Source organism: Etheostoma spectabile, chromosome 20, assembly GCF_008692095.1.
Source record: "Etheostoma spectabile isolate EspeVRDwgs_2016 chromosome 20, UIUC_Espe_1.0, whole genome shotgun sequence".
In the NCBI taxonomy this organism is placed as follows: Eukaryota; Metazoa; Chordata; class Actinopteri; order Perciformes; family Percidae; genus Etheostoma; species Etheostoma spectabile.
The window spans coordinates 7,619,345-7,645,973 of record NC_045752.1 but is presented as its reverse complement, the minus strand read 5'-3'; the positions used below and the strand labels follow the sequence as shown (position 1 = coordinate 7,645,973).

Sequence of the window (26,629 nt, the reverse complement as noted above, 5' to 3'; positions counted from 1 at the left end):
CAGTGTTTTATATTTACCTTGCATGGAGATTTTAATGTCAGTCTTACAACAAATGTAATAAATCAACATAGTGGTTGGAAGTGTGTCGATGTTAAGACTGTGTGTCAAGGCATAGTGCTCCATTATACGTATGTGCAGGTCGAGGTTTACAGATTGTGCATGTGCATGTTTTGCCCCTTACAGTCTGTGTGGGATTTGTCATGTGGGTGGTTTGTTTGTGTACGCACATGTTTACTACGCGGGAGGGGATGATGGTGAAGTGGAATGTAACTAATCTTTCCTATATCTGTTCCTCTCACTTGTCTCACTTAGGATGAACATGCTGCAGAGGAAGCTTCACGACAAAACCTTAGCTCGATGGATAACACAACTGAAAGAGGAGAAGCTTACACACAAGCATGTATCCCTGGGAATCTGAAAAAAAACTTTGCTGATCACCACATTACATTTCAGCAAACTTCTGTACAATTGCCAAAAGCTATGTATATGGCTATTGAACAATTATACATAGGAGAAATAGTTTATCTGCATTATGTAACTGTAAAGTTCTGGCTTTCCAATATCATCAAAGACACGAGGCACAGCTAAGTTTCAGTACAAACCACAATTTAGAAGGCTTCATGTGGACTTGACAACCGATAAGAGAGAGATAACAAGCAAACATTTTGTATCTGTCATCTTACATGCAGTTCCACGCTTAGCTTTATTGAAAAGGAGGAGCCCATTAAAGCAATTGATAGATAGGAAGGTTTGGTCTGAAGGTGTTGGTGCCGGCTGGCTGCTGGTTGGAGATGAGATAAGAGTCTTGGGAAGAGGGAAAAGGAGTGCCTGTCTGACAGGAGCTGAATACAAATTAGGAGTCTTCTCTCCTGCAGCTACACCAGTGAGACAAATTAATATTGGAGAGAAGAAATGGAAAAATTAACTGACTTCAATTACAGGAGCATTAGTTGTGGAAGGAATTAGATGTTTGCTAAGGGGTAATATGAAATCATATTGCAGTATAAGGGATGTTGCAATGTGAAATGAGGATAAAACACTTCTGCATTTTCTACAGCAAAAACCAACAGTGGCATGCCCTGTGTACTACCTTCTCTGGTGCCATGCCTAAACTGAGATGATGAGGCTGGTTTAAACCTTGGAGACAAGGAGGTTTAAAAGTTGCAGAGGAGAGATGGAGCTGGATAATAGTTCACTGGATTACTTGACCAGCAACTTCACAGAGATTCCTGACACTACAACAACTCCACACTGGAGCAAGGCCACACTACTCGGCCTCCAGATCTCCCTGTCTGCACTGTTAGCTGTCGTCACCCTGGCTACCGTGCTCTCAAACGCCTTTGTCATCGCCACCATCTTTTTGACCAGGAAGCTCCACACACCTGCCAACTTCCTGATCGGCTCCCTTGCCGTCACAGATCTGCTGGTGTCTATTTTAGTCATGCCAATCAGCATCGTCTACACTGTGAGCAAGACCTGGTCGCTGGGGCAGATTGTCTGTGACATCTGGCTGTCGTCCGATATCACCTTCTGCACGGCCTCCATCTTGCACCTGTGTGTGATTGCATTGGACCGCTACTGGGCCATCACAGACGCCCTGGAGTACTCGAAACGCCGCACCATGCGTCGGGCAATGATCATGGTTGGGGTGGTGTGGGTGATCTCCATATCGATTTCCATGCCTCCACTTTTCTGGCGACAAGCCAAAGCCCATGAGGAGCTGACGGAGTGCATGGTCAATACAGATCAGATCTCTTACACCCTATACTCCACCTTCGGCGCCTTTTACATCCCCACAGTGCTGCTCATCATCCTCTATGGACGGATCTATGTTGCCGCCCGCTCCCGTATTTTCAAGACGCCGTCTTCTTCAGGGAAACGTTTCACCACAGCACAGCTCATCCAGACCTCTGCAGGCTCCTCTCTCTGTTCTCTTAATTCTGCCTCAAACCAGGAAGCACACCTACACTCTGGCAACGTGGGAGGTGTGGGAGGAGGAGGGGGAGGATCACCTCTATTCATGAATAGCGTTAAAGTGAAGCTGGCAGACAGTGTGCTGGAGAGGAAACGTCTGTGTGCGGCTCGGGAGAGGAAAGCGACCAAGACACTGGGCATCATCCTGGGCGCTTTCATTATCTGTTGGCTCCCATTTTTTGTGGGCACGCTCGTCATGGCCATATGTAAAGAGTGCTGGTTTGATCCAATGCTTTTTGATATATTTACCTGGCTGGGATACCTGAACTCCCTGATCAATCCCGTTATCTACACCGTATTCAATGATGAGTTCAAACAGGCTTTTCAAAAACTCATTAAATTCAGAAGATGCTTTTGAGAAAAAAATGAATTCATTAAAATCTCTTGGAAAACATGGAGTGAGAAAGACAAAGAGAAAACAAGATAATAATGATAATGGAAGTACTGTACACTTAAATCCCATGGTCCCATCTTGTAAACACATGCTAATTATGATATGTTTTTGATTTTTACATTCAACAGTGCCGTGCCATGCTCTTTAGATACCTACAGAATTCATAGAGACTTATGCATGCATGCTAAAAAAAGACAAAAAGAATTGTGGAACTCATCCATAAAAAGATTAAGAAAGAGGATTTGAAGTCTTTTTCATGTCACTGGGGCACTGCTGTTATTTAAAAAGAAGAAGAAGCAGAGATTAAAAACAAGGATTGGTCTAACTGTATAGAAATATCAACTCAGAGAGACTGGATTTATTCCAGTGGAAATGAAAAGCCATGAAATATATGTTGTCTTTTAATCTCTGTGTCATTCTGTATACTGCTTCTGCCCATATAATGTTTCTGCTGTACATAAAGTACTTAGAAAAACTGCAGAACTCTAGCGATTCAGTAAAACGGTTGCCATGTGTGCAATCATATTTGAAAGTGGTGTTTCATTGTCTGTGTATGTGTGTGTTTCTGCATGAGTGTGGCTAAAGGTTACTTTACTGTAATATATGTGAGTTTGAGGAGGGGAGGATTGTCAAGTGTTCTACGTTTATACTGCACATGCTATTCTTCAGCGAGCCTCGTCCCGTTGTTCCAGAGAATTTGACGTTTTAACTCTGACTCAGAATTTTAAGTAACAGCCAATACCACAGCAACAAATAAACCCTTGATGTTGTAAATGATGTGCTCATGCAAAAAAGATTAGGTAAGAGCAAATGATCAGACTCCCGCCTACTGAGGGCAAATTGAGACTCATTTATTTATATAGTACCTTCCATACAGAGCGTATCTCTAAGTGCTTTACAACAAAGTGAGAAACCATGAAGCAAACAAAAAATGCAAATTAAGATAAGTGCAGACACAAACAATCAAATGAGCAACACACAACAGAAGCAGCAGATATCAAGAACCGGTCTGCAATAGAATATGTAAAATTAAAAATTAAGACAAAGGAAAGCATAGGAACAATAAAACATACAAAGATAATAAAACAAAGAGTAATGTAAATGCTTGTAAATGTTTTTCAGTTATGTAAAAGAGTGTCATTGGCAGATGCTACATACTTGCAGGGAAGCTGATTTAATGGGAAAAATGTGACCTGAATTGCTACTACATTTGCTGCATTTAGTAATTCATTTATGAAGTAGTCGAAATATATCTTTTTGACATCTCTGATTTTCATCAATAATGAACACACAATATCTTAATGTCAACATTTTGAAATGTAAAATACCCATCATGTTTGTCCAGTAGATTGTTTTCAGAAAGGACCACTGGAGTGGTCACAGTTCAGTGTGTGCCAGCTATCTTGCAGGCATCAGTTCAAGAGGCTGGTGGCGAGCTACTCATATGAGTCAATACCTTGAACATTCTTTGTCCAGTCCAACAGATACAGAAATAATGATACTACATGATGACAAATGATGAACCAGTGGACTGGACAGTCTTTGAGATAGTCAGTGCATGATCACACTAATTTTAGTCCACAAGAAATACAACTGAAGACCAGCTTAGTCTTCAGCAAATGCCAAGCAATCGCTACATATTGGGTTTAAAACATGCTGCATGGGTCTTTCTCTACTGTGAATGATCAAATAAAGGCTAAAATGCCAAAAAAGAAATGTACAAAAAGGAGCCAAAAGTAGTTCTGTCTCTACGGATCAGCGAGGATAGGAAATGGCTTTAGATAATGTTAGGCTGCCTTGAGCAGTAAAACAAAAAGGTCAGGATGCACTTAACCTCATGAAATGGGGGCGGTCCCTTCTTTCTCATTATCCACTAAACAAAATGAGTCCCCTGAGTCAGGCCGAAGGGTAATAAGGTGCCACTCCAATATATACAGTACGTCACATTAATTAGCCAGGTAAAGGCTCAACAGATATATCAACTCAGTATCAGCTGTTTAAAAAATTCGCCTTGGATTGGTTTCTATGCTGGTATTTAAGAATTAATTGTGCACCTCAGTCACTCCTTATCTCTGTGAGTTGGAAACATGTTCACTGATGTGAAAGTATGTCAAAATGACAGTAGGGCTGGCACCTTATAAAAAAAAGACAAATGTCTCACACATAGTAGAGATTTAATTTTTAATATTGTTTAATATTCTTACTTTAACTTCAGTTGTCTATAACCTGACTATGTCTTTTCCAAAATTTCAACATATCAACATCATGTGAAAGACTCTATCAAATAATCCTTTCTGTAGTCTGAGGACAAAGAGTTGCAAAAGGTTAGTAAGAGAGGAGACAGTATATAAATTATGCAGTGGTTCTCAACATTAGACAGAGTGCTGTCTACTATGCGTTCACAATTTGATGACAAGCACATATGCAATTATGACAAGCTTCTCTCCACCAACCCACTATAGGCTGTGGTTTGTCCATGCATCTATAACACATGCATATTTATTGTGGTATACATGCTTCCCATGTCTACGCATCCACACACAGTTGTAAAAACACCTTTGCCAACTCAACATACATGATCAAACACAGAAGCCACATGAATAATTTACATTTCATTTATTGTGCAAGACAGTTTATTCAAATTCTGTCAAAAGTACTGTTAGAGCAGAAAGAAAACATGGAATGGCAATGAAATGGGAATTAATTAATTAAATTAAACAACTTTGATACTGCTGCAAAAGAAAATATCTTCTTTCATCCAGAAACAGTGATATGCTTTCCTCCAGGGAGACAAAGAACAAGACTTACTGAAGGATAAATAAACCACCCTCGCAACATACGCTGAATTAATCAATTGAGTTAGTTAAATTCATATCCCAAAACTCACAGGGAAGCCGTGATATGCTGAAACAGATCAACTAAGTCAATACCAAGATCAACCGTGGTCACCTGGGTGTACTCATTCTTTTTTTGTGTGCAATGTATAAACTACAAATGAAAAGTAATGCTGATAGATTGTTTCACAGATGACTTTGTTCTTTTTTGCTAAATACACAGCCAGCAGTTTTTCCAACACAAGCTAAGAATTTATTTTTCATGTATGAAGCAAGAGCATCAGGGGGCCATATAAACATTTGTTTAAAAGATGTATAAACTTCAGACACATTAGATTAGACCTTTGTCATATGGCACCAGGTTAGGGGGCGGTTGTCATTTAAACACCTACAACATGAGAAAGCGCTGAGTATTTGTCAAATTCCGATAGCGACAGATTGGATCATGAAGGTTAACCAAGCAAGAAGAGCTTCGTTGGCAGGCTGAAGGACTAAAACCTTATAATAAACATTTGTACGGGCAGAAATCAAAATTCAGTAAACCTCTCTCCAGTTATCTTTGAGCAATGCAGAACTCACTCTCATCAGTTTTCACCGTAAGATATCGTCGGTTGTTTGGATGTCTAAAAAAAATCCACCAAGAATCAAATAAACCCAGTAGCAGGAAGCATGGCATGTGGTTTAGATATTTGTGACATACAACAGCCAAACATTTTGATTTAAATTGAGCGCTGTATTGGATTTGAGGCTCTGAATAGTTTGAGGTTGATTCAAACGCCTGCAGAAGATTTGGGTCGACACCTAATGATGCCCCAAAACCCAAGCAATGACTTTGCTTTCAATTCAAAGTTTTACAAAAAAAAAATCATTATTTGCATGGCATTGTTACACAGAAGCAATATAAATTGTGCTACAAGGCTTCTTAGCTCTTCTATCACACACTTTCAAAGCTAAACTTTCCATGCTTATTAACAATCCATTTGGTCCCATTATTCTTTGAAATAGGTTCCTTAAAAGCTTCATATCTTTGAGTAAATATTCAGCAAGCACTCCCTAAGCGCGCAGAGAGTTCTCCTCCTTCAACTAGATCTGTGATGCAGCATTTAAGTCTTGTCTTGTGTACTTTCCACCGGGAGAAGTCTCATAATGATGTTTAAAAATCTTTAAAGGTCCCATGACATGAAAATTTCACTTTAAGGTTTTTTACTGTTAATGTGCATTCTCCCAGCATGCCTATGGTCCCCAAGTGGCTAGAAATGGTGATAGGTGGAAACCGAGGCCGGAGTATCCTGTTCTGTGTTTGAGAAAATGAAAGCTCAGATGGGCCGATCTGGAACCTTGCCTCTGATGAAGTCATAAGGGGCTCGAAAAAGCCACTGACTCAGAAATGACACATACTGAGGTAAGATCATTGTGGGACTGGCTCTAGTGGCTGTAATTCTGCACCAAAGCTGAATTTTGGGAAAGAGACTTCAGACATGTTATAAGGGGACCACTGACGTCTATACAAAAGCATCCTAAGAGCACCATACCATGGGACCTTTAAAGCAAGAGCAGAAGAGAAAGAACCCCAGAGTGAAATCAGATAACGTTGAAATACATTGAAAAAAGCATCCCTGTTAGAAAAAAGAGAAGAATTTAAAAAATCCACAGCCAATTAATCCACAATCCTTCAGTTAAAATTTTCAAAAATAAATGACTCAGGAAAGTAGTAACAGATAATGTTTATTTTTTATTTTTGTCATCTTACATGAATTTATCTTTTTTGGGATTAGTCTCATTATGTTTGTGCAATTTGTTGCAAATGATTTACACAATATACAGAGCTCCGACACAACTGATCTGCTCCAAAACTAAAGCTGCATTCAAGTTGTACTGTGTAATGTCAGTCTTGCAGTTTTACATTGATGTGACATAATAATCCTTTGCTGGTCTCTTCTTTGGGCTACTGTGAGGTGCTGGACAGGAAAAGGTCAGGATATTAAAGGTGACTTAAGGTCCCTGTAACATTTTGGTCACTGAGGCTTTTAGCAAGTAGCAAACCCATGACAGGTACAGCCGTTCATAAAAGATAATAGGTAGTTACTATAGGAACAGATTAACCTTAAACCCCTTTTGTAAACATACCCGCCTGTTTACTCGGGAAGGGCAGGTGGGGGATTGGTTTTGAAAAGGAGTAATGTCACCTACCATAAGAACAGACAAAAATCCTATAACTGAATATACCTTTGCACATACATGCACACTTTTCATGCACTGACCGGAACAGACAAGCTGTGTGCACATGTCACAAACACAAAGACAGACTGATGCACAAACATGAGCGAGGGGCTGCCATAACAACTCTTGCTGCTCACAACAATGTCAATCATGCTGAGGAACTATTGGCAGGGAAAATGGGAAAGGTTTTAAAGTAAGGGGAGAAAAAAGAGAAAGGGGGAGGGCAAACAAAGGAATGACACACACATACACACACACACGCAACCCAAAGGTTGACTGTACTAGTCAGTGATCTATCTCTAAGCAGATGAACCAGTTGAACCCAAACGGAACGAGGCATGGCAATCATCTGGTGAAGATTTTTTTTTTTTTATAAAATTCAAAGCAGATGCTTGCAAAGGATGTGCATTCAGAGTTGGGCAATGAAACAATCTAAATAATCTTCTGATTCTTTGTTAAATATTATTTGTGAACTCTTTTATTTTTCTGTAGAGGATGTGCAATGAATCCACTGGATAATGATGACCTCTAGGTAAGTGCCTTATATAAATAGTCACATTAAAACATCCACACACTTCACACACCCTGAACACCTGGGAATGCAACGCAACACATACATAGCTGCTGTGTTGTTTGTTGTTCAGTAATAAATTACTAGGAATTGTGAGGAGGAGACATAAGCCATGTGATCCCTTACTTGTAAAAAACAAAAAATGCTCTCATATGGAGAAAAGAAATCATTCATTATTCCACCATTTTAATTGTACACAGATTCTTGCCTCAAAAGATCTCTGTACAACGACAGCGTGATCTTAATATAAAAAAAATATAAATCTCAAACTAAAACTTGGCAGCATTTTTTACGATTACTGTATTATATTCCTTTAGAATCCCCCTTTAATAGGGACATATCATTGACAATAATATATTACAACAATATTCATTTGGTTAGCTTTGGCTTTAAACTTGATCCCCTACTATGTGTCATATGATCTACCAACACAATTGAAGAAACCTTATTTGGAGTTTGTGGAAAACATGTTTTATGGCATTCCTATGAATGAATGTCCTTTTATTATGTCTATCTTTTTTATGGACACTTACAATAGCTACAGTTGCAGCTCACATTCAGTTGGAATAAGACTTACGTCATCAGTGGTGGACTGCAACTGCTCAGCTGAGCAGACAACCCTACGCTGTCCAGTGACGGCGCCAATAAATATGAAATAGTTGTTACTTATCCAGGAATATAAAATATCTTGATTTTCAGACCCAAACTACAGCATTTATATCATTTGAATCTCACAACAATGAGGGGTTTGTTTACTTTTCTATTTTCAAAGTATTGAAAAAAAAAGTGTGTTTGATATCTGGCGACATTAATCACACCTTTTATCTTTGTATGTTTAAAACAAGACTATTAGTTTACATCCCTGCTAGGAGCTCTGTAGCGTGTACTTAGCTTGGAAGTATTCAGAAGAACTACATTCAAAGATGGCATCCCATTCATTCCTATAAACGTTGCTCACTTGGTGCACACATCGAAAGATCTTCTGTGGGCTTCCTACACTGGCATACACACACACACACACACACACACACACACACACACACACAGACACACACACACACACACACACACATTACAGTACATTATTATAGTAAATGTAAGAATATATATGTCAATTGTTAAACAAGTTTGTTTTCGGCCTGTGCACCCTCCACAGTCAACTCTAAGGACAAAAACACACACACACACACACACACACACTCAAAAAGAAAACATGGGCAGTCGGAGCATTAATACATTGCCTAAAGGGTACCAGAAATCTTTCAAGAAACACTCTCTGCCTAACTTTGCCAGAAATATCATTTCATCACAATGGCTGCAAAGTAGCACAGGGACTAATTAGTGTGTAATGGCAAAATGAAGAATCTGATTTTTGGCACTTTTTGAAATGTCCCAGTAATGGCCAATTATGTGATCAGTATCTGGCAGGAAACACATTTTACATTTCTGAATATGTGCTATGAGCTGAGAAGCAATGTCCCCCAAAAAATGTAGTTATAATATAAAAGGTTTTAAGCATGAATTAACAAAATTAGCAATCTACAATGCCCACATGCTCAGTAAGGTACTATTACGTAATTACCCATTCAGAAAGCTCACAGACAGATGATTGATGTGAAAATGCTTTAAAATTATTAATCCCTTAAGGGTTTTACTGTTTTTAAAAACTACCAATACACATCATCATCTTGTCTACATATCTGAGTCCTGATGTCAAATTTCTCCTGCAGGGTAATTTTGAACTTCATGTCTGGCTGTGGAGCCTCTCCAGACATTAAGCTGCATTTCTCTTTTGTGGCGTTTGAGTACATTTATAGGTCAACTTTGATGATATCTGATTTGAGACACAACCAGAGCCTTTTATCGATGTGGAAAAGATGGCCTTTCTGTCAACCTCTGTCTCGGTCTCAAGCCGCCTGTATTCCCCAGATTAGCCCGGGCAGCTGACTTCTTTTCTGACCTGAGTAACTCACCAGCAGAAAAGAGCTGAGCTGAGAGAGAATGCAAAGGATAGAGTGAAGAGGAGACATGATAAAGAAATGTGAACAGGACTGAGATAGAAAAGACTGAGTCTGAGATTGAGAACAGAGGGGTCATTTCAACCAGTGACTGACAGAGACAGAGCGTTATTTCATTTCAGAAGCTTTTTGTTAGGACTTTATCTCTCATGAAATGTGGTGTATGAAAGCATGGTGAAATTTTCTAAAAAGCTACCATCATAATCCACTCGTTTCACCACTCATTGGAGGCACTTTTTTAACAAGATGAATAATTAATGTTGCTGTGGACTTTTAGTTTCAGAAAGAAACATCCACCTTACAGTCAGAAGCAACTCTTATTTTTCTGCTTTCTGTCTTTGGCAACATAACCATAACATATCAGCACAAGAGACACACAAGCTGTCTCTAGTGAAGTGATTGGGCAGAGGACTGTTTAGTTTGGTGCTGTATTAAATGTCGGCTGTATAAAAATGTGTCTGTATGTGTGTGGTTTACATGGGAATTGGGTAAAACTAGCTGTCCCTCTTCATTTAGATGTGTTGCCAGTAAAAGGATTGTGTTTCAATGTTTCAAGAGTTGAACCATGGAACAAGTTAAAGAACCGTTGTTTTTTACTGTAGCACTTGTCGGATGGTCAAACATCCGTCGACACAAAAGTTTGAAAATTAAAAAATTCAAATATGGTCACTACTGGCTCCAGAAAACAAGATGGTGACGGCCAAAATGCCAAACTTGTGAGTTAAAAATGCTAGTCCACAAACCAATGGGTGATGTCATACTTCATACAGTCTATGGGGGCTACATTATCCTAGGCTATTAGCATAACACCTGAATCTCCAGCTGAATGGCTGGCAATTGTGATTAATGTAGAGAATTGCATTGTGTTTTATGTAGATGCCAGGTTTTAACAGAAAAAAAATAATGAGTAGAATAAGAAAGACAATATTTTTTTTTTTCTGCTGCATCCTTTTTTTAACTGTCTTTTGTGAGTCTGGCAATGTTAATGAAGCGCAACGCTAAGTCGTGGGGTTCTTTTTGAAGAACTTGGTTTTGTCTTCACATCTGAAGGGACAACAATGTCCTGTCATAAGATTTGATGAAATGTCTACCAGATAAAGCGGTAAAAAACATATATTGACTGTTGCGTTCTCAGAGCACATATAAAACGAGCCAGTGTTTCCTCCCATTATTGTTGGACCAAATTTCGATCATTAAACTAGCGACAACAAACATGCGTGGGAATTAAACACTTAACTGCCTGTAGGGTGTCAACCGATCAATCACAGCAACTGTTGGTGAAAGCACTATATTTGTACAAAGCAAAGAGGTTTTTACACGACACCAATATTCCGTTGTAATCTGAGTTTATGCATTATTGTATTTAAACTAACTAAAAATGAATCAACATAGAAATGCATCTTTGCAATGTTTAAAGTTGATTAATGTTGTCCTCTCTTGACTCTGAGCCATTCCCTCTTTCAGCCTTTCCTCTCTTTCTCTCCCTCCTTCGTTGACCATACTGACAAATGCGGCTTTAACCATCCTTTTCAATCCCTTTTTCTTTGTTTTTGTGATGGATAAAGGGGGGTAAAGACAAAAAAGAAGAGTCTGTGGTCTGACACCGGGGACTCGACTACATTATTGACATGTCCCCCACAGTGTTAGAAGAGCCTTCCGATTTCTAAAAGAGTGATCCTTTCTCTAGCTGCAGCTGGAACATAAACTAAGGGGTAAACAATGGCTACCTCAGCGTGTCTCCTTTATTACAATCCAAGACTGACAAACCAGTGTTAGAACAAACGTCTCAGTGAGATGACAGCTGAAGCTACAGACTGTCCATGCCTTCCAGCAGAAATAGCCAGTTAAGGAGACATGGCAGAAAATAGGCCTACTCTGTGAGGTAACTTACAGAGCAGAGAGTTTACCCTGACCCTGTACATTCTACACTGTACAGTAATTGGGGCTCAAAGGTATGCTGTGTTTGAGAGGTGCATGTGCAAGCCTGCGTTAGCACATATGCTATTATAAAAACAAAACTACTTTATCTATTTTGGGGTGTATACTCTTCAAGGCTAGATTTTCAGAGGTTAACATTTAAAATAAAAATTTAAAAAAGATTTTGAACTTCCAACAGCATTGCTCAAACTTACACAAAAGTAAGTTGTTTTATATTTTTAATTGTTTTTTAAACTTTGACTTTATTTGTCAACATCTGCTTGAGGTGAGATCCACTGTAAGGATTAAAGTTTCTGACTTTAAGCTGTTGAGTTCAATGACTATTTCACAGCTGCTTTGTGCGGAGCGAATGTGATTGGTTTAAAGAAATGCCAAAAAAAAGTGTTTTTCTCCCATCCCTAAATGCTGTGTGGACTACCCAGACCCTCCTCCTCCTCTTCCATCTGGCAAAGCAAGACTGACGCACCAACCCGACGGCAAACCATCGGCAGAAAAGGCAGTTAGACTGACTGCCTCCCTGAGTTGGTCAAAAAAAGGCCTCGAAACACATCGAAGCAACGCTGATTTGAGCATTTATTCTGCGCATGCGCGAAGTGGCGCTAATCTGTATTGTCGCCCCACAAAATGAAAACCGACAACTAATTGGAAGAACGCGTCACGTGGGTCTGGCTTCTCCGGAATTTCTTAGCCAGACCATAATGGCTACTCGTTCGGAATACAATTTCATATTTTACGAAAATAGTTCACCGAAACGGGTTTCTGAAAACATTTTAAGAAATAAATAGGCCATGCAGTTGCTGAATCTGTCTTCATTTCAGATTGACAAAGGTCAGTTTAAAAGATTTTTGTCGTCATTTCCAGGCTAGCACTCCACCAATCAGATTGAATATTGAGTTCAACTGACCGCTCTTCCAATTCAACATGCCAAATCGGCTGAAACTAAAGCCAAAAGCTTGTCCGACTGACAATAGAACGGAACACACCAAACAGACTTGAGTCACCAACCTTACCGGATTGTCCGACTGCCGGAAATCGAGTTGGTGTGTCAGCGCCTTGTGAGAACATTTAACTCTGTCCATTCGATACAAAGCGGGGGCCGGAAACTCGTTAGATTAACGTTAAAACTGGAAACAAGGGGAAAACAGCTAGCCTGGCTCTGTACGAAGGCAACACAATCTGCCAAGCAGCACCTCTAAAGATCTCTGTGATTTTCTCATTTAACTCTCAAAATTTTCCACAAAATGTCAAACAATTCATTTAAAACGTAATGCAGAGCACAAGTAGCCCTATTGATTGCCAAACAATATAATTGCAACCCAAAGCCTTTGTAGTTGTCACACAATTATTGTGATAACATGCCAATACACTGTCATGTTTCAAATGTGTGTGAGCACATTACCCCTCTCATATAATATTTAAGGCTTGTGTATATTTTACACATTTTACCCATTTGTGTATGTGTGCATGTAGGTAATACATGTGTTTGATAGTTCCTTTTAATGTTTTACGACCACCTGACAAATCAGAGCTACAGGCTCTTTTTTTCGTTCCTGTAATCTCTGACATGCCTCCATCTCAAAAAATATATCTGTGGTAAAATCTTATTATTACATCACTCCCAGCTCAGGGCTCAGTGGAAAAGTTGAACTCTCAGGTTTTCTAGTAAAGACGGCAACAATGATTCAGCCAGAGAATACCATTTAATTTAACATAGATTCCCAGATTCACAACTTGATTTGAAGCAAATCTGCATAACATCAAATATGCAGATCCCAAACCATACCATACTGTAACTTCATGCAGAGTGAGCGTTAAATGTTCAAGCTTTTTTTTTAAAACCTGAGGGCTTTTCTAAAAGCCATACCAGGCCCTTCTGATCTACCAAATTGTAGAATAGACTCTGAAAGATGCCATTTGTGCTCTCAGGTTGATGAAACAATTTAAGTTGAAAGCTGAAGATCTTGGCTCTCACAGAAATGAGAAACAAACTATAAATGTTTTTTATTCTCCACCTACATCTAGACTTTTATACAATCATCATTTGGCAAATGTCTAATATCTGGATTGACATTAACTTTAAATAGCTTATTTCATGTATTTTGTAGTACCAATTCTGAAAGGTGAGACTTTCTGGCCATTTGACTGAAAAACGATAATGCGGTCAATCTTGATGTTAGCGCTTCCGTCCTAATTATGCTTTTAAACAAAAAATGTGCATCCGGTACATTCACAAAATGACTTTAGGTTGCATTTTGGCAAGAGTTACGCTTTAATGTGCTTAGATGTGCAATCAAATCTTTTCAGGTCAAATGATGGAAAGTGTCTGAATGCACAACATCTTTATCAAAAGCAGAAATCAGGCTGCAATACAAATGCAAAGGGTAGAGCCAGGGAAGAGCTATCCTGGGAGCACTCTGACACCCCAGGGAAAGAAAAAGAGGTTAAAGCTGGTGCAGCATGAGCTGTAGGTTGCAGAGCATGGGGTGTGATCTAACAGCAAGGTGACTGCAGAAAGTAATCCAAGTCCATCAAACACGCCGTCAGCTGGGGCAAGGTGAGGGCACCTGGATGCTATCTCTGTACACAGAGTTAGAACACTCCATCATGTTACACATAAGCATGTCAACATCCAATAGTTGCTGAATCTGCATGTTACGATACAAGCAATAGCATGCTGATAATAACAAGAATGGCTAAACATTGAGTAATTATCAAACATTTCAAATTATAAATTTAATTTCATCTGCTGATTAATTGCATGATTCAAAGCTCCAGAACAGGTACTTAAAGGGCCTTGATGTGAGATTGTTTTGTCAAAAGAAGATAAACATGTGCATTGTTTGTATAATGTGAGCCATACTTGGCTGCTAGCATTCTTAATCCAGCCAAATCTCTGATTGGTCAACAATTTCTCTGAAACATCTGTTATTGGGCACAACATCAAACCCATTTGACCTAGCTTGCTAAAAAGATCTGACGGGGTGCGGCAATTCTGATGTCTGGAACCAGGCTAAGTGAGGATCTAAGAATATCAAGACTTAGTTTTTTTTTAAATTGACAACTCATTGTACAATGTGGATTTATTTGGCTTTATCATGGCTTCAGAATGAATCGAGAAGTTTACTAAAAAGACACCTTTGATTTCACTGCTAACATTCACTTGTTTTTACACCCTGAACATGTGAATATATGCATTACTTTTACTTTCATGAACCAAACTGTGACAAAAAAAATTTGACCAAAGTCGCTTGAATTTCCCCTATTGAAAAACAAATACTTTACCCTCTAAATCAATCTGCAGAGCCATGACGGTTCCCTTTCACAAGGGAAGCAGGTAAACAGACAGGCATGCAAGTGTGACCTTGTGTGTCACAGTCAATACACATGTATGTGTTAAAATTGGGGACTGTGCACCTGCAATACAGCATAGTGATTACAGTCAACCAAGCCACCTTTCTCTTGTTACCCTCTGGTTCTCTTTTGTTCTCTCCAGCAATCATCTTCCATTACAACAAGCTGTCCATTCATCTCTCCCCTCAACCCCCTATCTCTGTCTCCCTCCTGGAAAAATAAACAAGCTCTTGTTGAGCAGCCCTGCTCATTCAGCCCATTGGCTGGACAGCTTTCTCATGGAACAAGCTGATGTTATGGCAACTCACACTTCACTGACTGTGTTGCACAGCACTGGTGTAAAATAAGTGAAATTGTTGTAGCAAAGGTTTGAGAATTTAAACCAGGTAATTCTCAAAGAAAGCTAAACCCCCCCTAAAAATAATAAATACTCAGGAAAAAGAGAAAATACATATTTGAGAAAGGAAATTGTTCTCAGTCTGAAGTCAATATATGGCACTTGGCAGATTTATATAGAGGGAAAAGTATTCATTGAATGAAGTAGAAATACAAATATTCCATCACATTGCTATTATTCTTTATTACAAGCTGCCTGTGAAATATTAGTTCATTCATTGCATTTCTTTGTGAAGAAAGAACATATCATGATGCCTCACACATAGTCATCCATCCACCCAACCACATGCACGCACACACAAAAAAAAACCCTATGTTGTTGCATTCACAGCTGTTGCCGACAGGAAATGAAGGGAGCCATATCACCCAGTAATAACACCATGTTATTTGATAAAGCTCTGACCATGGATAGAGGGAGCGATGGAAACAATGATTCAGAGAACAGAACACTCTCGCAACCTGATCAATACACACCAGTGTGCTGCATCGACAACCAGAATAGAAAACAATCCTACTCTGTAGCCCACACATGTGTTCATTGCTCACGTCAATCTGTACTTTGTTTCTCCAATCACTCATAATAAAGCGTGTGCTTGCTGTAGATGGGAACACGTGTGCCTGAAGGACAGGTATAGTTAAAACTCTTTAGATTAAGTCGGGGTGCAATATTCTTTCAACCTACAGGCAGAGGGTAGTAGGTAGGGTAATCTCATTCAGGTGGCTTTAATGCAAATGAATATTACATGGTCATGTGGGTAGTTTAGGTTTTCATCTATGGTTTTCACCCAATTATTCAGGAAAAAAAATCAGATTTGGGGTTGTTAAAGTTACACTATTGTTGCATTATAAATCTCATATGACAGGATTTCCTAAAACACTCCTTGGGGCCAAGTTTATCGTTTTTCCTCATGTACACCTGCCTTTAGGTAAATGAAAACCACTAGGAATCAATCTTCTACAAAGTTCAAAAGCATGCAACACTGCCACCACGTGGAATTACATACTACAACAACAACAAAACAAATGTACACGGGGAAAACGAGCAGCCAAGTATGAAACAACCATACTTCTCATTGATGTGTTCTCCATGGAATAGCTGAGTTGAACGTAAATCAACACTTGAATAAATCTAACATGGATTTGTAGTTTCCATATAGTCTGGATTTCTGCTTTGCATTGCCGTTTGTGTGGACGGTGGTGTATTCAGTGAAGTTTTATTGTAGATGTGAGGATCTTGAAAATTCCATCATGGGAAACATGAGTTTGTTTTTCAAGTTTCAGAATTTTTATTCTTTCATTTTGCCCTATTTAAGTTTATTTCAGCTATATGTAACACTGTTAAATTCACTTGACACCTCCATGGCCCAAACAAGTTTAGCAGATACACTTTAAGTCCATACATCATATTAGCCAAATCTTGAACGTACTTAATAATTATTAGTCGTCATCTTTATTATATAGCCTACATCTCGGACTTGGTGTTGCTTTATGTAGCTAATCGCCTTCATCTTGAAAAAAATTCCCATGGGAATAAGCAGTTATGTTGCTTCTCTATAGAAGTTCTTTCCCCTGGTGTAGGTCGCTGCAAAGTTCACTTACTCTGTTGAATTCCTATATAGGCAACAACATGTGTTGTTACGTATTTTGTAATGAATGCTTGAAACGGGTGGATCACTATATGGTTCTCCATGACAACCTTGAGTCAGAGCTAGAGACACCGGTCAACCCATCACCTCTACAGTTGTAGGCCTAAAAGTCAATTGCCGACTTCCTCTTTTCGAGATACACCACTGCACTCCTGTGGCAGTTACCAAATATTACAACCGGCAAAGGACACACATCTCTCGGTACGGCTGGAGGACACAGCAGGGTAGGCTACCGGAGCGCAGCCACGGGCAGCAGTTAATTGGTCGCCGACACAGGACATCATCGGTATTTTCTTCAATCATGAACAATACATTTTTAACAACGCATGAGTTGTGGAATGCAGCCAGCGCGGAAACAGGATGACATCTAGCTACTTGTGGCTCGGACTCAGTCACATGGTGTTTGGCCGGTCAGTCGTGAAAGCCACATCAGTAGTGATTTAGACAGACGCAACGAGGCATCTGCTGCTCTCTGTCAGTGTGGGACCACGGTTTCACACCGGGGGAGTCCCATCTCAGCATGCCTCACAAGAGCAAAAAAGAAAAGGTAACGTGGATGTTTGATGCAAATGTACTTTAATACATGTAAGCGTAGTATAGCCTAATGTGTTTAATTAAGTTTTGATCTTTAACTCTTTAGGAAACTAAATCTGGAAGATCTAAAAGATCGGAAAGTAAAAATGGGCCTGCAGACGACCAAGATGTAAGTATTTTGGAACTTTTCACTGTCCAAAGAGGACTTACATTGGCTACTTCATGAAAATGGGCAATGCATTAAAGAAATGCATTGCTAGCATGTAGGCAAAAAATTAACTAACTCAGTTATTTTAAAGATGCCATAGGATTATATAGTAAATATTTAATTAAACTAATTGAGTCTTTTAATATAGATGTTATGATTTGTTTTAGGACACAAGCTTTTACACACACATTAAACATACTTTGTGCATTGATATTAAACAGATATTTTACTTAGCTCTAAGTTTAGCAGTTGCTTTTACAAAGGCTTTCTCTGACCCATTGTTGACAAGATACCAGAAACTCACTATTTCTTTTTATTTATTATCCAAGTTTTCTGACATTTTGTCTTCATGAAATGAAGGCAAAGTTGCTCATGTGATATCTCAGCATGATCCTATGATTTTATTTTCCCTGAAAACACTTGCATTCAATCCTCCCCATCATGATTTGTTTTGGGCTCGGAGTATTATACCAGCCATTGTAGCAGCTATTTTTGTCCTTATCGTTTCTGGCGTGCGTCAGTGATGTTGAGTACAGTGCTTTGAGATTGGAAGAGACCTGATTGATTGACTGCTGGACCTGCTGTTTGTTCCCATTGACAGCTTTATCAGCTCCATCTGTGCTCAATTATTCTGTCCACTGAGGTCCATCACAAACTCTGTCAACAGATGCAATACACCAACGACTGTGATCAGGTTGCTTTGCTGGATCTGATTCGGAAAGGAATTTGACTCTTAAGCACAACATCCTCACCCCTCTCTCCTCTCCTCTCCTCTCCTCTCCTCTCCTCTCCTCTCCTCTCCTCTCCTCTCCAGTCCTCCTTTGAACTCCACAGTGACACTTGAGTACAGTGATTCCTGTGCCATTTCCTTTGGGTGCAGAAACTAACTCACCCTACCTTGCTCCAGTAACGGGAGCTCATCCCTGCGGCTCTTGTTTCTGCAGGGTTCCAATAAGAAATTGCCTCCTGCAACTCAGTTGATGAGGGTGAAGCAGCCAGGGTCACACTCGGCCGCTAAGAGGGAGAAGAGGTTCAGCACTTCCTTTTTCCCTCTCAGTGCTAACAGAGAGCTACAGAAACTACTTACACTGGCAGGTATTTATCCTCCCCTGTACTGTATCTCTATAAGAAGCTATCCCTATTGTCTTTGAATCCAACTTAACTAAATGTTCCTCCTCTGTAATAACTCCTATACATTAGCTGTTACTCTTCTCCTGGAAAATGCTAGAAGACCTTTATCTATGATTGTATGTTTGGCTCATATGGATGAAGGGAATCATATTAACAATTCATAGCCTTGGTGGATCCACATAACCGTCTTTTTAACCTTGAGGTCTTTACTCACTACATAATTTATAGCTAAGCAGACTGTCCATCACCTTCATCTGGAATGCAAATGATGTGCATTCAGCTGCATCTCCAGGCGTACCTGGAGGAAACAGATATGACCCCTGGAGGGCTCGCTCATGTAAGATAAGTCTGACTCAGACTGAATTGACAGTTGTGAAATCTGGGTCATCCAATAATAACTCAAAATGTAAGCCCAAATCTAACATGAACACTCTGTGTTATGATGAATCATGCATACGTTAAAGGAGCTGATGGGATAAGGTTTCACTGCAATTGTAGCTTGTACGATTACATATGATAAATAAAAGTAATTAATTTAATAAACTGTAAACTCTGACATGTCGTAGAGCATCACGAGTTCTGCGTACACTTCAATGCTGCACGTTAGCGTAAGCTTTTTTTGTAATACAGCCTGATCAAGCAGTAGTAAGAATTAGTGTGACGGGTCAGTTTAGTTTGGCAAACTAACCATGGTAACTCTAACAAGCCAGGTGGTCCCACTGTCAGTGTTTAATGTAAATTTACCGTGTTGATTAACTTTATTAGTAATCGTACGGATGCCAATTCTGAGACGAGACAGTGAGGTTGAGGTTTGAACATTTGCATCAATCTTTCATGGCTTCTTTGTTTACACACAGCATTACAGGCAGGATCTGGCCTTAGTGGTTTCCTGTAAACTATACCCAGCTTATGCTTTGTTCTCAAACCTGAATGAGCTGGGTGACACTTTGGATAAACAATAGAGATGGACAGGCCACAGGATTAGCAAGTCGAGGGATTTACGGCCACCATTGACAATGTGGGAAAATTGATTAAAAAATACAAAATTAGCATGGTGTTTTAGTTAAAGGAGTTTTGAGAAGAAGTTGAGGGGGAAAGAGTAAAAATAAGAGAATAAGAAAATAACCTGCCTGACCCTTCAGTTGACCGTAGTGACCTGAAGAAACGTGCATGAACAGGCAGGGTTCTGCAGTAGAGGTGAGATGCTTGACAATTCCAAATTTTGCTGTACAATTAATTTTCTCAGAAATAATTGCGATTAAGAATATTATTGTCTTTTAGTCAAATTTCAAAATATTTATGTTATTTGTTTGTTTTTTTCAACAAATTTAAGTTTTGAAAGAAGACATCTTTTGGTTATATCACTGTTAAGTGATCCAGATAATGTAGTAACGCAGGTACACAGTCTATGAAGTAAACAATTATTATCATAAAACATTTATTCTAACTGTATCCCCCTTGTCTTTTTTGTTGCTATAAACATGTATAGGGACAGGTGCCAACCACTAGCATAGCTTTATCTCAACAGTCCAACCAATAATTAGCCTACTTATATAATTACAATTTGGCATATCTAAACAAAATCAACAATTACCTTCAACAGTCATATCCCTTAAGACCTTAGGTAATGTTAGCTAGTAGTTGCGGTTTTACAAAGAAACTGTGATTACATAAAGGAATGGATAATCAGACAATTATTACAGGCCCGGATGCAGTCAGGATCATTGCTTGCTCAGTTCAGCCTACTATGGCTGAGTGACTGTTGTTGTAGTATGTATTTAGTATGTCTCAGTGTCTTTCTAATGTATCTTTTTAATTAGACGAGAGACAGTGTACATTTGAACTATTCTGACTGATCGATTAATTGGTTAAAGTCATCTTTTAAAGCGAAAAATGCCAAATTTTACACAGTTCAAGCTTCTCCAAGAAAGAATGTTCTGCTTTTCTCTGTTTAATATCATAAAAAATTGAATATCGTTGGGTTTTGGACTGTTCGTTGGTTTTCAATTTTCTGACATTTTATGACCAAATGATTGACTGATAAATCAGCAGATGATTCAATAGTAAAACAACATTCTTTAGTTTTAGCTCTACAGTAATTTGAATAACAGCTCACCAGAAAGATATTTAGTTCAGACATTTAGCATGGGCCTCTCTGTATGACATTTTTTATTTTGTATGGTTAATTGATTCAAAGCTTTTCCAAACAAGTTCCAGTCCAGTATTCTTGACATGCAGTCTCTGTAGATTTTAGAAGTCCTCTTAAAGAGGAAATACCATGCTTCTTATGTGTTTGGAAAGTCCATTTTATGTTATATTCATTTTATATGGTATTATTTAACATATGACTTGAAGACTTGAGTTATGTTTTGTGTCCGACTTTATTTTTAGTGTTTGGGCGAGGAGAGCAAATTCATTACTTGGAATCAAATGTTATATTTTACATTCTTTTCTAACAAATGCTGTTTTAACCCTTCCTCAGAGTATATTTTCTGTCTTAGAGTTTCATGTGGGCTTGTTTGCATGATGCAAATAAACAAATGCTCCTACTGTAGTTCATTAAAATATAACTACATAGAAAACTACTAAAACATATCATAAAATATTACAACTCATTGACAAGTACTTGGAGAGCTCATTCAGGCCACAGACAGAATATAGTATACTTTTTATCTCACTTTTCTGTCTTAGATTGCGACTGTTGGCGGAGCCTTTTTTGTTGGCAAAATGTTATCAGTATGTTGTTCCAAGTGTCAGTAAAACATTTGATGGTGGGCTTGTGTGGCCCAGCCTGTGCTGCCATCTTCTGGATGAAAATGTGAATTCTGTTGTTTTCTTGGCTGAACTTTTAGAGTATGTTTTTAAAAGTATGTTGAGCATTTTCACATCTTTTTAATATAACATCTAGCCTTTTTATTTGCAGTATTTTTTTGCCATATAAAATAATAATGCTGTCTTTGTTATTCTGTATTGGTTTTATGTCAAAAAATCTATTGAAAAGACCAAAACCCAAAATGTGTTAGTCTCCCAACTCTCAATGACTTATCTACTCTGTCCACTCAGCTGCAAGACTGTTTGTTTCTAGTGAAGAAATGGATCTCTAAAAAAATTTCATTTTTTTAAAGGGTTAAGTAATTTCCTAAAAGAGTTGTCCTACCAGTGGGAAGTAAGTGGCAGCTTTCAGAAAATACCAACGCCTGTTGTCATGGCTGTGGAATGTAATGGCACCTCTTGGAGAGGCTTTGGCCTCTCAGTAAGAGAATGCCAAGTAAAAACTGCTTAGTGATACACTTGGCCTTCTCTCCTCTCCTCTCCTCTCCTCTCCTCTCCTCTCCTCTCACCACATGGGTTCTGTCTGTCACAAAGTCAAGGATCCACAAGCTCAGTGAGGCTTTGTGAGGAATCTTAAGTGAACTATGGTCCAACAGTCGTCACGCATATATTTCCGACATATATCTGCGATTACAAAACATGTGATTTTGTGACCACAAATGAAAGGCCTTCAAAGGCATTCAAATCTTCACTATTTGGCCCTTAGGAAGTGGTAGGACAATTGTAACGTGACATTGTGTGAATCACACCCTGCTCATTGGTAAACTTGTAATCAGTTAGTTATTAATTGTCTGACATCACTAGTTGTTTGGAAAACAACAGAAGCTGGTGGTATCAGTGGTTGGGGGGTCATCCAACTGTGTGCTGACCAACTTGCGCTGGTGTTCCCAATGATATTCAACCTGTTTCTGGCTTAGTCTAATCCCACATGCATCAAGAAGTCCACCCTCAAGACCAGCCTGCCTGAATGACTACCAGCTAGTGGCACTCACCTCTGTAGTGATGAAACGCTTTGAACAACTCAAGGATTACATCTGCTTCACACTTCTCAACAAAATGGACCCATTATAGTTTGTATCATCCCATCCATACCGTACATGTCATCTGGAAAAGAAAGGAAGCTATGTGAGATTGCTGCTCATTGACTAAAGTTCAGCATTTAGCACTATAGTTCCCTTCAGGCTCATGACATAGATCAGGAACCTGGGATTAAACACCCCATTGTGCATGTGGATCCTTGACTTCCTGACAGACAGACCCCAGGTGGTGACATATTTTCCACCCTCATCCTTAACACCAGAGCCCGCCAGGGCTGTGTTTCAAGACCCCTACATGCACGATTGTCAAGCCACGTTCTACTCCAACACCATTATCAAGTTTGCTGACGACACAGCTGTGGTGGGCCTGATCACAGACAACAAGGAAAAGGACAACAACCTACTAATGAATTTCAGCAAGACCAAAGAGATGATGGACTTTTGGAAGAAGCAGGGAACAAATTACGCCCCCCTTAATACCAATGGATCCCCAGTTAAGAGGGTGTACAGCCTCAAATGCCCTGGTGTCATCATCACCGAGGGTCTTACCTGGGCACTGCATTCTGACTCTTTGGTAAAAAAAAAAGCAAGGCAGAGACTGTTTCACATTAGATACCTGAGACAGTTCCGGTTATCCCCTCAAATACTGAGAAATTTCTACTCCTGAATGACTAATGAAACATCACTCACTGGCTTCACCCTGAGGCCACTAGGATCTTAGAGTAAATGAGGGCACTGCCTAATACTGTCCCATACAAGCACAAGGAGCTGATGGGATTTCATTTCACTGGAATGGTACCTCGTACTATTTGTCAAATAACATTCATTGATTGATTGATGGAAATTGGCTGTGAAACGACTGTGAAACTGGTGTCAAACCCCACTGTTATGTAAACTCTGGTTGGCATTGTGATGCAAATGTGGTTTCACTTCACATGTCCTCTGATGTATCACATGAAATAAGGGACAACTGTGCTTCATTATGTAAAGTTGAAATGCAGATTACATGTATTTGTTGCTGTTGGATTTATTTTGGTGTGCAGATTTTTGAGATGAGGGTTAGTCTAAACTGAATTGACCTATATTGGGGGGGGTGGGGCGGCTGTGGCTCAGTGGTAGAGCGGTTGCCTGCCAATCGGAAGGTTGGTGGTTCGATCCCTGCCCCTGCAGTCATTGTCGAAGTGTCCTTGGGCAAGACACTGAACCCCGAGTTGCCCCCGGTGCTGCGCATCGGAGTGTGAATGTGTATGAATGTTTATCTGATGAGCAGGTGGCACCTTGTACGGCAGCCCCGGCCACAGTGTATGAATGTGTGTGAATGGTGAATGTCTCCTGTAGATGTAAAAGCGCTTTGAGCAGTTGTTAAGACTGGAAAAGCGCTATATAAATACAGCACATTTACATATATTGTGATAGTGGGATAGGCTACTATGGTTTCTTTCTTTTAAACAGATGTCACTAGATCAACTTTCAGACAGGCTGCAAAATACTGCTCAGAACTGCAGTTGTAGTCCAGTGCATTTACTTTTCTGTCTTCTCACTTTTGTTTCCTGTTTACAGCTAATTTTCTTGTAAGTCACTCAGAATAACATAAAATAGCAAATACTGCTGTTGCCCTAACTATTGTGTGAGTCATACAAACCTCTCACAAAATGAAAATGGTTGATTGAAGCTTCAATCTGTTCTAGTACATTATTTAATGTCTTTTTTTAACTGGGTCTAATGATTTATTTGATTTCATATTATTATTTTCTCTTTTTTTATTCAGGAAAAAATTGAACATTTACAAGGTAAATTACATCTTGTAAACACAGCTAGCTATAGAATTTATTCAGATTTCTTTGCTGGAGAGCACTGGAGTTTGAGTCTCTAATTGTCCTCAGCTCTAATGTGTTTTCTTCTTGTCGTCTTCTGTCCCTGATTGAATCCAAAGATTTGAGACTCCCTCTGACCCTCTCCTCCTCTTGATAAAGAATCAAGTAGAGCTGACTGAGGGGAAACAATGACAGACTTTGAAGATGCAGCCAGGGCTTCTCTCTAAACACACTCAGAGTAAATTATTCCCCGCTGCTTATCCAAAGTCAGATTATGCTGAAAATCCTGCTAATGGTTAAACTGCAAAGGATTTAAATCAATCTGATCTAAAATCTGTAGCAGGGACTGCCTTGCAGAGCTTCACCAGAGACCAGTCAGTGGGGAGGAGGAGCCGGACCAAAAATTCCACTGCATGACCCGCCCCCAGTGCATCCTCTCAGCCAGTCACCACCCCTCTCTCCCAGCAGCCTTTGCCTTCATTGCTCCAGAGCAGACTGACCTCAGCCAATCAGCTGGCTCATTCATTGCTTACATCACTAACTAGCCAGTTCCCTCCAGCAGCAGAGAGCTTCATTTTCTGATCTGCTTTTGTGCTAAAATGGAGGCTGGCCTCTCGCCCTGAGTGGATCGCCTTCCTGGTTTAGGTTTAGATGTTGACATGCAATAAATCTGGAGACAGGATGGTTGTGGATGCACCTAATTCCAATGGGCCTTTTCAGCCGGTGGCTCTTATGCACTTCAGAGGTACGTAAGGACATATTATTCTCCCTGTATTGTCCTAGGAAATTAAGGAGAGAGAGAGAGAGAGAGAGAGAGAGAGCGCTGTGTGTTGCTGTGCTCCGGTTCCCCTCCACTGGTTATTGCTTGGTTAGTCAGCATTCAGACGTTTGAGGTAAGACCGCGGTTTTGTGCTTTAGAAAGCAGCTCTATTGTATTTAAAAGGACATTGGTGAATGTTTTTTTGTAAGGCTTGTGTGCGTTACTGTGAGACACGGGTGCTACATTAATATCTGGTTTTACTAGCTAGCTGCTCTCTCTGCCCATCCCCCCGCCAAGCCAGTGATGTCAAAGGAAGTGAGGTCATAGCATAGGGAAGGGTCTTCTCATGTGTTTAAATGTAATAGTGTTTCCGTATGTATGTGTGAAATGATTAATTGTAGCCCTTCAGAAAAAAGCTAGAAGAAGAGTCCTATATGGGGTTTCATCTTCACCTCCTTAGCTGCTCTACCCAGCACAGCATTTTTGTCACACTCCAATTCATCTGGGCACACATTGGTCATAGTGTGTAGGCTGTCCGTTAGCCACTGCTCTGCAGCAGTCAGCCCCCTACTCTATTATCCCACCCTTTTCCCTTGTGAGCGACATGCTTAGCCTTAGGCACCTTTTTGAGACATTTATTTTTCCATACAAGACACAAGAAACTCAAATGTGGACGTGTCTCTTGAGTATATCTGTCAACAAAGCACAGCTGTCCATATGACCCAGCCATAGCAGTAATGTTTTAGAATTACAACATTGACTTAGGCCTCTTAATATGTGTACAATGTACTCAGTCATGTTTGAAAAGCCCAGCCTGTTACTACTGTACTCTGGTGCAGCCCAGCGTTAGATGAAGCCTCAGGCAATTATTGATTACACTCTATTGAGCCATAGAGGCCACTGCCTTGAATGACAACTCAGTGTTGGGGAACAATCAGACTCTCTCTGCCTCTTTCCTCTCTGTGTGTGTG

General features: G+C 39.7%; 2 protein-coding genes across 6 annotated transcripts in view; both read left to right on the top strand.

The window, feature by feature from the left end:
• htr1d (5-hydroxytryptamine (serotonin) receptor 1D, G protein-coupled) overlaps positions 1–3,204 on the top strand; it is a 21,816-nt gene extending 18,612 nt beyond the window's left edge. Inside the window, exon 2 of the mRNA XM_032501089.1 lies at positions 313–3,204. Within this exon, the coding sequence (XP_032356980.1) occupies positions 1,175–2,332 (1,158 nt within the window). The 5' untranslated portion in view covers positions 313–1,174 and the 3' untranslated portion in view covers positions 2,333–3,204. The remainder of the gene's footprint in view (positions 1–312) is intronic.
• A 14,670-nt stretch (positions 3,205–17,874) lies between these two features.
• Positions 17,875–26,629, top strand: part of ppp2r5ca (protein phosphatase 2, regulatory subunit B', gamma a) — a 25,375-nt gene continuing 16,620 nt past the window's right edge. For 2 of the 5 annotated variants that reach the window (XM_032500518.1, XM_032500520.1), the window contains exons 1-2: positions 17,983–18,045; positions 19,029–19,179. In XM_032500518.1, coding sequence (XP_032356409.1) covers positions 19,065–19,179 — 115 coding nt within the window. In that variant the 5' untranslated portion in view covers positions 17,983–18,045; positions 19,029–19,064. Of the gene's footprint in view, positions 17,890–17,982; positions 18,046–19,028; positions 19,180–25,419; positions 25,644–26,629 lie in introns of those variants that run through there. The other 3 variants (XM_032500521.1, XM_032500519.1, XM_032500516.1) reach the window with 2 other exon arrangements.